A 12,247-nucleotide genomic window follows, 5' to 3' on the forward strand; every position below is an offset into this window, starting at 1 on the left:
GGAGAACTACCAATCAGACAGCCTTCCTGACTGTGGAACACTGCATCTGAGGGCTGCAGAAGACCACACTGAAATATGCAGGATTTACACTACATAAAATCTTATAGCACTACATAAAACAGTTCATTACTGGTTTCTGGATTTAAAGAGGATGTGGATTTTGAAGCAACATAACAATTAATCGTGTACAGGAAACTGACAGCCAACCAGTAAAACACAAAAACATCAATAATGTTACATTAGTACTGTGGTTCGACACAGTGTACAAATTGAAACCCCTAAATTAACTGTTTTTTGTTTGTTTTGTGTTTTCATTTCCAAATGTTAATATATTTGTGATTCTCATGTCACATTTGCTAGACCAAAGGTTTAGTCATTAAACTCACACTGTACAAATGTAATTTATCTACAAATAAATGAACTAGCGCTTTTGTCTATTGCCATTTTAAAAGCCTTTGGGAGTCACACAGACTGAATGGTGAGCTCTCACAGTCACAGAGTTCAGTGACATTTGTTCAGCTACAACAGAAAACACAAGCTGCAAACTACTTTAGGTCATACTGATACCTTCTAAGGAAAGATCAAGGCACTTTGTTGATGCTTGGCTATGACAGATATATATAGTACATAAAAAAGAAACCCACATTAATAAACTATAAATAAAATGTTTAATAAGAACTCTTAATGGCACATGCTAAAAGACCTTTACAAGCTTTCACGGATACTGTTATGCCCCTTTTCTAGACTGCTTGTGACAAAATTAACCCGACACATTTAGATCCTATAAACATGAAATGCTTCAATGCAGTGAAGCTTTCCAACAGCAGAACATGCTTGCAGTGCTGAAGCGAAGGCATTACAGTTTCCTCATCTGGAGAACAGGAACACCCCCCTCAAAAAGAACAATACATTGCCGGAGCAAGTCCACTTCAAAACCCTTCCTAAAACTACGGTCATCTGCAGAACAAAGTTTCAATATCAAGCCATCATCATCATAGGATGCCAATGAGCCCAATCTGAGAAAGGGCCAACAGCTGCAAGGCAAGAAGTGTTAACTAGACAGGCAGGCTAAGGGGGAGAAAAATATATATATATTATATATATATATATATATATATATATATATATATATATATATATATATATATATATATATATATATATATATATATATATATATATAATCTGCAAGTTCTGTGCTCTTCATAAGGGGAATAGCTTTGATTTTAGCTGGAAGCCAGATAATTCTCAGAGACCCAGGTATCATGAGATCAGGTAGAGGCAAAACATCTGCGCTCTGTTCTCTGCCTCCACTCTGAGGTCTCTGGGAAGAGCAGAGCTGCAGTACTCAGAGCTGCAGTACTCAGAGCTGCAGTACTCAGCATGCTGTGCTGCTGCTACACTGCACTGGCTTACACTCATGTCGGGAATCTAAACATTATTAAGATATCTGATAAAGTTTTCACTTCCCCTGCAATGTTTGAGATGAACTCTGTGTAGCACTGTCTTCGGGAAAAACAAAGTGATCAATACGAGAACACATCAGCCTCCTTTGGACAGACCAATCAATGCTAGAAAGAACCTTGCCCAGGGCCTTATGCAAATAGAAGCACGTCCTGTAACCTAGGGAGGGAACATGCGCAATACATCAATGGGATTTGATAAAAGCTTACAGCTATATCAGCCGCAGCCAGTAAATATGTAATGATGAATCCCTGAAGATTCAAGTGAACTATTAAACTAGGGTAGTTTCAACAGCAAGCTGCAAAGGAACATTTCTCAAATCCTTACACAACAGGCATGAAGATTTAAAAAAAAAAAAAAAAAAAAAGGTAAGACAAGAATCAAAAGGAGGTGAATTAAAATAGTCACTTCAACAATACTTGTTTGAGACATAATGATTTTCAATTACATTGCCATGGCAACGTTCTTGTGCATAAAATACTGTAACACTCTGAAAACCTTGTCCAAGTCTTTTCACTTCCATCATTTGATAACTGGATTAGAAACATGATTAATGCAGATTACTTACTAGGCAGTATTACCTTTTCACATAATGCTAGGGAAATGAAGACAATCTCAATAAGAAGGCACTTTAAAAGCAGGGCCTTCCCTTCCTTTTTTTTTTTTTTTTATCTAAACACCTCCAGTAACACTCAATAAAACAGTAGCATTTATTAAACCTCAAGTTGGCACCTGCATTTTTTTGTATCAAATTCCACTTGTTCATTTTAATTTTAATATTTCGTATTACACACACACGTGTATTTGGATGACCAGGTGAATTAGTGTTGCTGTTACAGTATTTACCAGTATGCAGTACATTTCTAAACTGCAACTTATTCTGTAGAACATACAAAATAATAAATACACATATTTATTTACTCAGCGAGGAATGTTGCTTAATCTTAAAACTAATTGAAATATTATACTTACAACAATGTCCGATTTTTCTAGAGGAACCACTGCTGGTAATGGTGAGTCTGTTTTGCAAAAGCAACAGGTGACAGGATAAGGTATAACGCAGTCCACAGATATTGACAGGCAGGCACAGCAGCTTAATCAAGCTTATAGAGAGCCCACTTACCTTGTATCTGTTACAGAACATGCATTAACTTTATTCCTTGCTTGGAAGCTTCTACCGATTTCAGATAACAGCCGCTCTTACTTACCATTAGGATTCAACCCCTAAAGTCCATGGCCATATTTGCTTCAAAGAAAGCAGTGTGATAATTACACTGACACTCATGGAATCAAATTAAAAGAGGCTGCACTAATACTCTGGTGCTGCTTAAGGAGGGCCCTCAGTCCTATGAAGTGCCAAGGGGCACACGTGTAAATGGAACATTTCAGAGCAGAAACTATACAGCATACTGGACTGTACTGATAACAATGCATTTGTATCAGTAAGGAGTTATTTTAAAGTAATGTGATGCTCTGTTAATCAATTGTTTGACCTTTTATTTGATTTATTAATATTAAAATACATATTTTATTGTGTTGAGATTTGTATTTGTTTTACATGATACACTATGTTATAGATACACACTGTTACTGGTATTTCACATACAGCACCAGAATGGATTAGGTGCCAGAAAGCTGCATATATCTGCACATATATCTGCACATATATCTGCACATTACAAACAAAAGCTTTGTTTAGTTTGTTTTATGTTTATTCTAACATTCTTATTGCCACAAAAATACAATTTGCCTTGCCAAGTACACAATGCCTAGACCATAAACGATCCAGTTATGCCAAACCATACTCAACGGTGCATGCAACATCCATAACCCATTTCCATCCGTGCAACTGGACTATATTACCAGAATCCATTTATTGGGCTTATTTATTTATTTATTTATTTATTGCATGTATGTATTTGTTTTGTCAGGATAAAAACTCAATCTGTCCAATGAATCCTATTAATTAAAAATTAAATAAAGTAATAATAAATGTGTCTTCTGGTTTATATTTCAATTTGACAGCAGATCGTTATCCAACCTTACACTGACCTTGGAAAGCAGGCCAGGTACTGTAAAAGGAGCAATGAGAAGTTTTAATTTGGCGACTTCCGTAGGATTTGCTACAATGAGTCAAGTGTTTTATGGTTTAACATCTTATTAATTGTAAACCAATCAATACATAATGAATGTGTTGTGGATTTCTTGCTTTGTTAGCAGTTTCTGACTGTTCCTTTGGATACGGTAGCCCCTGGTTTAATTTCAGCCTGGTTTAATTCACTGTCTGTCAAGTTCTTGGCTGTTTTAAAAGTGAAATGGTTTAAAACTTGTTTTGGTTTCTTGGGTCTCTTTGCTGTGATTTGTTTGTCTGTCGAGTTGTTGTTCTTTTTATTCTGTTGCTGGCAGGGATTTCCCATTTCCCAACAGCTGTTTGTACAGTAAGCAAATCAACAAGTGCCAGAAGAGGGGACTCCAGCAGGCACTCGAGCTGCTTTAAAATGCAGCTGAAATGTGGTGTGCAGTTCTTTAATGGCAGAAGTGAATGGGAAAGGCAGTGTTGTCACATTGTTAACAAAAATAACGACATTGTTGATGTTATTAGTAGTAGGAAAATAAAACAAAACTACACTAGAAGATCTGCATACACAATCGTGTATGTTTTACAATGAAACCTTATCAGTCTGATTCAATGTTTGGGTTGAACAAATTGCTACCTATTTTGGGCTGCATGAAAAAAGTCCATCAACAGTCCTTTGACCATTAGCACCTTTGACCAGTGTTCCATAGTCCAATTTCTGTGTTCTTGTGCATATTTTAGCCTTTTAGTCTCGTTCCCCATTCTTAACAGAGGTATTCTTACTGCAACAAGTCCTTTAAGTCCTGATTTCAAGAGTGACATTCGTACTACTGATTTCATGGACAGCGACACCTGTGCCTTCTGCCAATTCTGTTGTCAATTCAATGCTTGTCTTCTTTGTATTGGATATTATCTTCAAGTATTGCTCATCCTTGTTAGACAGCTTTTTTGGTCTTCCAGTCCTGGGTTTGTCAATTACATATGATGTCTCTCTGTACTTGCTGATTATGCTTCGGATACCACACCTTCAAAATCGAGTGATGCAAGCTATTTTACTCAATGTTTTTCCTTCTTTATGCAAGTCAAGGTTGTTATAATAGTAGAAAACACTAGTGGAGGCTTTGAGTAAATTGTTGATGCTCATAATGCATAAACAAAAATACAGATTTGCTTAAATTGGTAACATCTAACTGTGTGTTTGGTTCAGTCAAGTGTTGTGAATTGGACACTTGTTTAAAAGTTGTACTCCTCGTTTTCATTTAAAATGCTCTAGTAAGAAGTGGTGCAAAGATAATGTGGGATGGACGAAGAAAATGTTGCTGAATGATCTGTACTGTTTGCTAACTCACTCTGCCTGTTAAAGGGTGAAAGAAATGGTACTTTAAAGGTAAATCTTTTGTTTATAGAGAGGGTGCATGCTGATAGGGTTGATGATAGGGTCATTTTTTATTTTATTTTACAGATTAAACATTACCATTGCTGTGGGGTGCTCTGAATTCAAAGCTTGGCAAAGCCGCTATTGTGATGCCAATGTTACCAGCTGGCCACTGAAATGTGAACAACAAATACGCTTTGGAACACTCAGAGATAATAGAGATTATTAATTCAACACACTGACAAAGATATCACAAAGTTTGTCTACTTTTAGTACTATTTATTTTTCATGTATGAAAAACTATATCAGAAAGTACTAAGAATGTGAGGCACAATGGTTAGCCACACTTTAATATCTGCAAACCCTAAAATGCATTCAGTCTCAAACACTAAGTTATCAAGTAAAAAGAATACATACATAAATAAACATAGTGTACCTCTTCCATTTTTCCAAACCCCTTCCCCTTTCATAAACCGACGCAACAGAAAGAGTGACAGCTATCAATAGCTAGTTTCACAGCAGCTTTCAGTCATTGGCACCATCTTCATGGGATGCCTGGGGCTCACAGAACTGTGTTGCCCCTGTGTACCAATTCTCAGGCTGTCAGAAGCTGTTGGGTTTTGTGTTGCTACCTGGCAGTGTCAGGCAAGGTCGAGAAGGTCCACAAGAGGTTAAAGCAATCCCACTCTCCTGCAGTCTCCCAAACCTCAGAGAGCCATTGCACAGGACCGCTCATCTCTTATTACCCTGTGCCTTGTCACCACTTTGACGTATTACGGGGGAAACGTTATTCACTGTCAATACCATCTGCCTCTTGGAATTAGTTTGTAGATGTATCTGTTTCTATACTATTTAATAACCTGGAGCACAGGTCCAGCTACTCTTTGTACCATAACATAAAAGTTTTAAATATAATCTAAAATGGCAAACTTTTATTTTGATATGTTCGATTAAAAACAAGAAAAAACTACCAAAAGTAATTCTGAATATACCAGTCTAGTGAGCTCTAATAATTTGTATTTATTTTATTTTTACTGTTTGTATGTGATCATTCTTAGTTTTTCTCTCAAACTGATGAAAAATCCTGTGCTCCCCTGGTATTTCACAATTTGTACCCTTCATTACAGTCCTTGATATTTCATGTTTATATATATTTATATAACTGAATAAAACATTAACCACCAAAAAGACATGTTAAAGCTGTTTTCCTAGCATGTCAAGAATTCCTTCCAGAATGTACAAGAGCTTTTTATTTCTCTAAGTGCCCTGTTGTGTTGTGACCTCATTTTTGCCACTCAGAGGGGGATAGCATGGCAGGCAGCTCTGCTGTATACCTAACATTCTTACTGCTACCTTCTCAGCAGGGTAGCTGGTTATTCATTTATTCTTTTGCCTAGTTTTAACTCACTAGGGAAACACTGCCCTTGTAAACAAGATGCTGTTTCAAGAGGTGCTCCTGGTAAATGAATTTGAAATACAGATATAAATGTGCCTTTGGTTTCTACAAAACCTCAGGGTTGCCTATTTTCATAAATGCCTTGTAACAATTTATCTTGCTACCTATCATGTAAGGTTTTTCTTTTCTTTTTCTAAATCTACTGCTTGGCATTGCCCTGCTCTTGTAGCTCTAGCTTTGCACGCAGCCAAAAGGTTCCTGCATAGCTGAGAGTCGTGATCAAAGAGCAGTTGTTATCTCGGGCGGATGACCCTTGTTTATGCATGAGTTATTTCTACTTAGAATGCTGATTTTAATCAGAGGTGCGAACCACAATCTAATCCACAAAACTTCGGCCGAAGGTATCATCACAAGGCAGCGGCTGGAGCGCCTCCAAGAAAGTGGGTCTGGCTCTGTTCAATGGTGGAAATAGGACCCTGTCATTCTGTACTGTCTGTGGATTCGCTCTGTTCCCGAATTAAACTGTTTTGACTGAAGATTACCGTAAGAAAACTGACTTATTATTTTTAAGAAGAAAACAAACCTTACAATCATTTATCTATTTCTCCACCACACATGCTTCTTACAGGCTTTGCTGAAAACTTTTCCTATGTAAAACAAGAATATTTTACCATGTAAATGGACTCAACTCAACGTTTGTTGTATAATTATTTTGTTCATACATTATAGCAGATACATTATATCTCAATCTAAAAGAATATTGATGTAATATCTTTCTCCCCATCACAAAAGTAATTTATTCCCAAACTCTCGACACTGATGTTATACACCGATAGCAAAGCAAAAAACAAAGCATGTTGTTGTTGTTTTTTTTTTTTATGTTGTTGTTTTAAAATGTCTTTTAACCAGGGTATCATGTTTGTAATTGTACAAAAAGAGCAGCCCTTAAGACTCCTCCGACAAGCTGTCAGCTAAATTCACTGCTGCTTACAATGTTTACTGTTCATCGTTAATTTCCTCATTCCAGAAAGCTCAAGATAAAAGCTAGTTAAAAGACTTATTTAGACAATGTTAGTCACATCGAAGACAAGAAGCAATTAGTTAGCAATTCCTCAGAAGCACTGGAATTAACTGAAAGCTAGTTAGTAAGACATGACTGAAACTCAATGCTGGAGCAAGAGAACACAGGAACAAAATAAATAAAGTATTTGACTCTACTTTTTAATACACTAAATATGCACCAAAAAGCAGTATGTGTCATTTTCTGATCTCTTGGTCTCACATACAGTACCAGTTTTGTGTTCTGCAGTACATGTTAGGCTTGCACTAGCATACATTGCTCAGCTCCGACATGTTCTGCAGTTGACTGGATCAGTGCCAATATGCAGTGTAACCTTGCATGTTTTTTTTTGTTTTGTTTTGTTTTTCTTTTTTCTTCTTTACTGCATTGCCTGTACTGTAGTACTGTAGTTTATCTGGCCACAACTCAAAATTCCCAGACCAGATTTTGTGCATATTCCCATATTCCCACAATCGGCAATTCCGTTTTCCATATTGCAGGTATTTGTAATCCGTGTCCTTGGCTGATGCCATAGATACAGACACATACACTCACTCATGAATTGAGCAATCTTACATAATTCTTTATATAATGCAGACATCTCATCCCATCCCATCAATGCATTACTAAGCACATTGCAGTGGGATGCTGGAGTAAATCCTGCATCGCCCCACATCTTTACACAACTCTCACAATGTGAGTAGCCGAGAACTAAACTTTTTATGACTCTTGTCATAATGTTTTAAGTGAGAATGATATGTGTGCCACCCTGTGTGTATTATGCCACGGCAGTCTCAGAAAGGGCTCCTCCATTGTGAAATTAAATGAAATCAACAGCGAACCCCCGAAACCCCCAATGTCCTGACATGTGAGAATAGATACCAGCAGTCTTCAAAATCCCACTCCACTGCCCTAGCTACAAGCTTCTAATACAGATAAAAAGCCCAGCATTCACACAGACATAAAGCCATCCTCCCTGCAGCAAAACTCTCTCATTCAAAGGCTTTTAGCTGCTCTCTGATGGAACTATAATTACTCTATATACTCCATGCAGTTTTTAAAGAAATAAAATTGCAACAAAAACAGTCCACCAAACACAGACCAGATCATAAAACAAAGCACATTAAATAATCTGGATGCTTTTGAAGAGCTTGATCAGAAAAGTGAACTGAAAAGGGGCAATAATTAACCCAAACCCTCCACAGATTTTCTTTTTCTTTCTTTCTTTATGGTCTGTCTTTCTTTTTGTTGCCACAGTCCCTGAAAACACTAAAATATTTGCTATATGAATTCAAAAAAATAAAAAAAATTCTAGGATGTGTGCTTGACAGCAGTGTATGAATCTCAGAAACACTCTTTTTTTTTTTTGCTGCTGATAAGACATGTGTAATGCTTTTCTGACAAGGATCATGCTAAACTAAAGCTTCATGACCCAGCACATTTCCCCACTGTTAAGTTTACATTGCTTTATGAAGGGTGCACAGGATGTACCAGTGGCTGTATTATATCCTTCAGCCCAGGCATTCAAACTCCTGCAGGGTTTTTTTAGTGCAGGGACCCCGTCCCTCACTAAGACCATCTTGTCTCCTTGACAAAGCTCCTTTCTAACTTCTTACTTACTGGCTACTCCCTGCACGCTGGCATGCAGTTGTGTAGGGATGGGGGACGACTTTAGCTTAGCCTGGGATAATTTCACAGGCCCAGGGCACTTTGAACCCCACGGCCCTGGGGTCAAAAGTCAAGTTTTGTTCGTAGACATCTGTGTGCACGAAACTAAAGGGAAAACAAAAGTAGAGAAAATCCACCGGTGTGATGGGGGGAGACAAGCAGATGGGAATGCCAGAGTGGTCAGCCACACAACTTCCATCTTGTGCCCTTTACTGACATGTCTGGGAGGTAATACAGTATCGTGTATGCTTAATAATAAAGCTACTTTACATAAACAAGGCAATGCTCAATACACACTGGCTTTCCAGTTTGTAACTCCTTTCCCCAGTAAAGCTACTGTAGCAGTCAACTTGACTGTTTATTACTGCATATGCATATCGTATGCAATTTGTCAGGGATTCAACAAGATTTTTTTTAAATGTAGATGTTTATGTTTCTGTTAAAATTAAATGCCCGTTTGAAATGAATAGCTTCTAGATTGAAACATCAATGTTTTTAATAATATAAGCAAGTAGGGCTTCAATTTCCATGTTTGTATAAACGATTTTAACAAACAGAACTAACCAAATGCCAACCATGTTTCATGTTCATAACTCAAGAACATAACCAGCAATATTTCACTGAATATGAAACTGCGTGCATTAAAAGCAAATACCTAAAAGAAAGCTTAATTATTAAATGTGACAGGGGTTTTCTAAAGCTTGTTAACATACACCTTCATCATCCCCCATAAATACTTGGTGACGGCTCTCTGCAGTTGGTATGATAGTGCTAAAAATGCAGCGTGAAGGAGAGACCACACAAATACTACACCAGAGCTAGTTATGGACAAAGCACAGCATGAATATTTAACACATCAAACACTAAAAAAAAAGTTTTGGAAAGAAAATGCTCACACCTTATTTCAATGCAACTCAAGGAAAAAGAACCTGGCTGCTGCGTAAACTGTCTAAACCTAGCACCTTCCATACTGACAAACTGCAAGCACAGTGTTTTTATATAGAAGATAGACCGTAGGATAGTTTGCTAACACACTATCATTACACCATGATGAGAATGCTATTTGAATTTCTTAGTCAGTTAAAAAAAAAAAAAATCTGTCCATCTATTAAGCCACTTGTTTAAATTTTCCTTTTACTTTTCAGATGTAGAGGAAGTAAAAATCTGCCCGAGGATAAGGATGAATTGGATTATTTACACAAGAACTATGTTCTCAAAGAAACTCAATTGTATTTATTTTGAATCATTATCGGGTTTCCCCCATAATATCTAAAAGGCACCAACTCAGTGTATGGTTATTTGATTTAAACAATGCGTCATAAAAGTATAAAAAAAACAAACAGATCAGCTTACCAGTTCTACGAATGAAAGACCACCATAACTGTGAGCAACAAAAAATATATTCTTCGCTGATGATTTGGATATAAAGTTGTCCCACACATAGACTGCATGTTCTTCAGGGGAACTGTTTTCCTGAAAAAAAAAAGTTTTTCAAATTTAGTCTTAATAATGATTTTACACCAAATATGTTTCAGGCAATAAAAAATAAAAATAGTACGTCAAATGTATCTTTTTTTAATAAAGAAGGAATCTTATATGGATTTCAAACAGTAAAGCACACGTGTTCCCCTATAAGTTTTCTACCAGCAAAGACAGTTCTGCAAATATGTACTGTATACAAGAAACAAAACTTCTATGTATCTTAAATGTCACATCTAAATTTTAATTTGCAGCTTGCCACTTAATCAATATAACACATCTACACAAATGGAAAAGTATAAAGTACTGAACACACTGTGAAGTCACAATTGAAAAACAGTTAAAAAAATAACATTTTATTTACTATAACTCAGAACATTTAGCTTTGCTATAAAAAACATTATTAAAGAGACACGCATTAGCATTTTCACAACTCTGATTTCCAGTAATACCCCACTTGACTGAAATGCATTGTTCTGTTCAATTATGTGGGTTCTGGTTTTCATTAGGCAAGCATTTTCTTTGTGATCCACAGCTTACTGTATTTCTGAAACAAGTTCAGACTGGTAAACAAGGTCTATAAATTCTGCAAAAATGTGGTACTTGTAATGCACCTCACTAATTGCAATTGTTGACAGCATGCGCAACTGATTAACAAATACATCAACAATCATTCAATCAATACACAAATAAAGTATTTAATTAAATTGTCACCAAGTATGAACATCAAAAAAGATCTTTTAACAAAAACGGGCTTGTCTTGAAAGCAGATGCAACAAAATTTTTAAAAGAAGAAAAAAACAACAATTGTTTGCCTGTTTCAATAGAGATCTTCAGGGCAATTCAAAGATACTAAGTATGACAATAACATATGCACTGTTTATAATTTCAGGCTGTGAACTGGAAAAAAGGATACACATACATGCACAGACCCTGTTTTAGGTGCAAACTGTTCCTTTTTCTTGTGAAATATAAAAAAAAACACAAGAAATATCACTTATTCTAACACCAGCAAGAATGTACATCCACAATTATCAAACACCCAATCGCAGTGTATGTGTGTGTGTGTGTGAATACCAAAAGAAAAAACTGGAATACATAAGCAAAACATTAAAAAGAACAGAGATGTTTGTCACAGAATTCACTATGTGTCTTTTTCTCTTCGCCATAAGAGTGGCCTTAAAGTGAGTCACAGGTGGTTCAGGTACTCTGTGCACAGTGATATTACAGTTTTGATTTCCTAGTTTTGTAAGTGCAGGACAGACAGACAGACGTGTCTGAATCTGCTCTATTATATGAACAGAATAGATAGGAAGAAAAGAGAATGTTACACTGGATCGACAATGAGCCCATCCAAAGGCACACGGACTGTATCAATGAGTAATTCAGCAGAGCATCAATGTGTTTCTAATGCAGCTGAAGAGACACAGGTACAAGCCCTTATCAACTATGCACAGATTCGAACACCTGGGCTTTCCAGAGCCCTTGTATATGATTGACTACCTGAGCTGATAACACATGGAATTATCTAAACAACATTTGCATATTTGTGTAATTATTTCCTTGGGTTAATTAGCTCCTGCAAAGCAGTCCACCCTTTGAGACTGCATCCAGTGACAGGTTCACATATTTTCTGTACGGATGCCAAATTTGACAGACTCCCTACTGCTAGCCTGTTGCCAGTATCTTAAGAAATGACTGTCAGTCCATTTTAGGCTACTGTTCGGG

At 36.7% G+C, this 12,247-nt stretch overlaps 1 protein-coding gene across 4 annotated transcripts in view; it reads right to left on the bottom strand.

Moving 5' to 3' along the window:
• The window catches only part of LOC121313095 (cotranscriptional regulator FAM172A homolog), a 177,985-nt gene that overhangs the window by 72,909 nt on the left and 92,829 nt on the right, over nucleotides 1-12,247 (bottom strand). For all 4 annotated transcript variants that reach the window (XM_041245261.1, XM_041245270.1, XM_041245287.1 and 1 more), the window contains exon 8: nucleotides 10,394-10,513. In XM_041245261.1, coding sequence (XP_041101195.1) covers nucleotides 10,394-10,513 — 120 coding nt within the window. The remainder of the gene's footprint in view (nucleotides 1-10,393; nucleotides 10,514-12,247) is intronic.

The sequence above is a fragment of the Polyodon spathula genome, chromosome 1 (genome assembly GCF_017654505.1).
Source record: "Polyodon spathula isolate WHYD16114869_AA chromosome 1, ASM1765450v1, whole genome shotgun sequence".
Classification (NCBI taxonomy): domain Eukaryota; kingdom Metazoa; phylum Chordata; class Actinopteri; order Acipenseriformes; family Polyodontidae; genus Polyodon; species Polyodon spathula.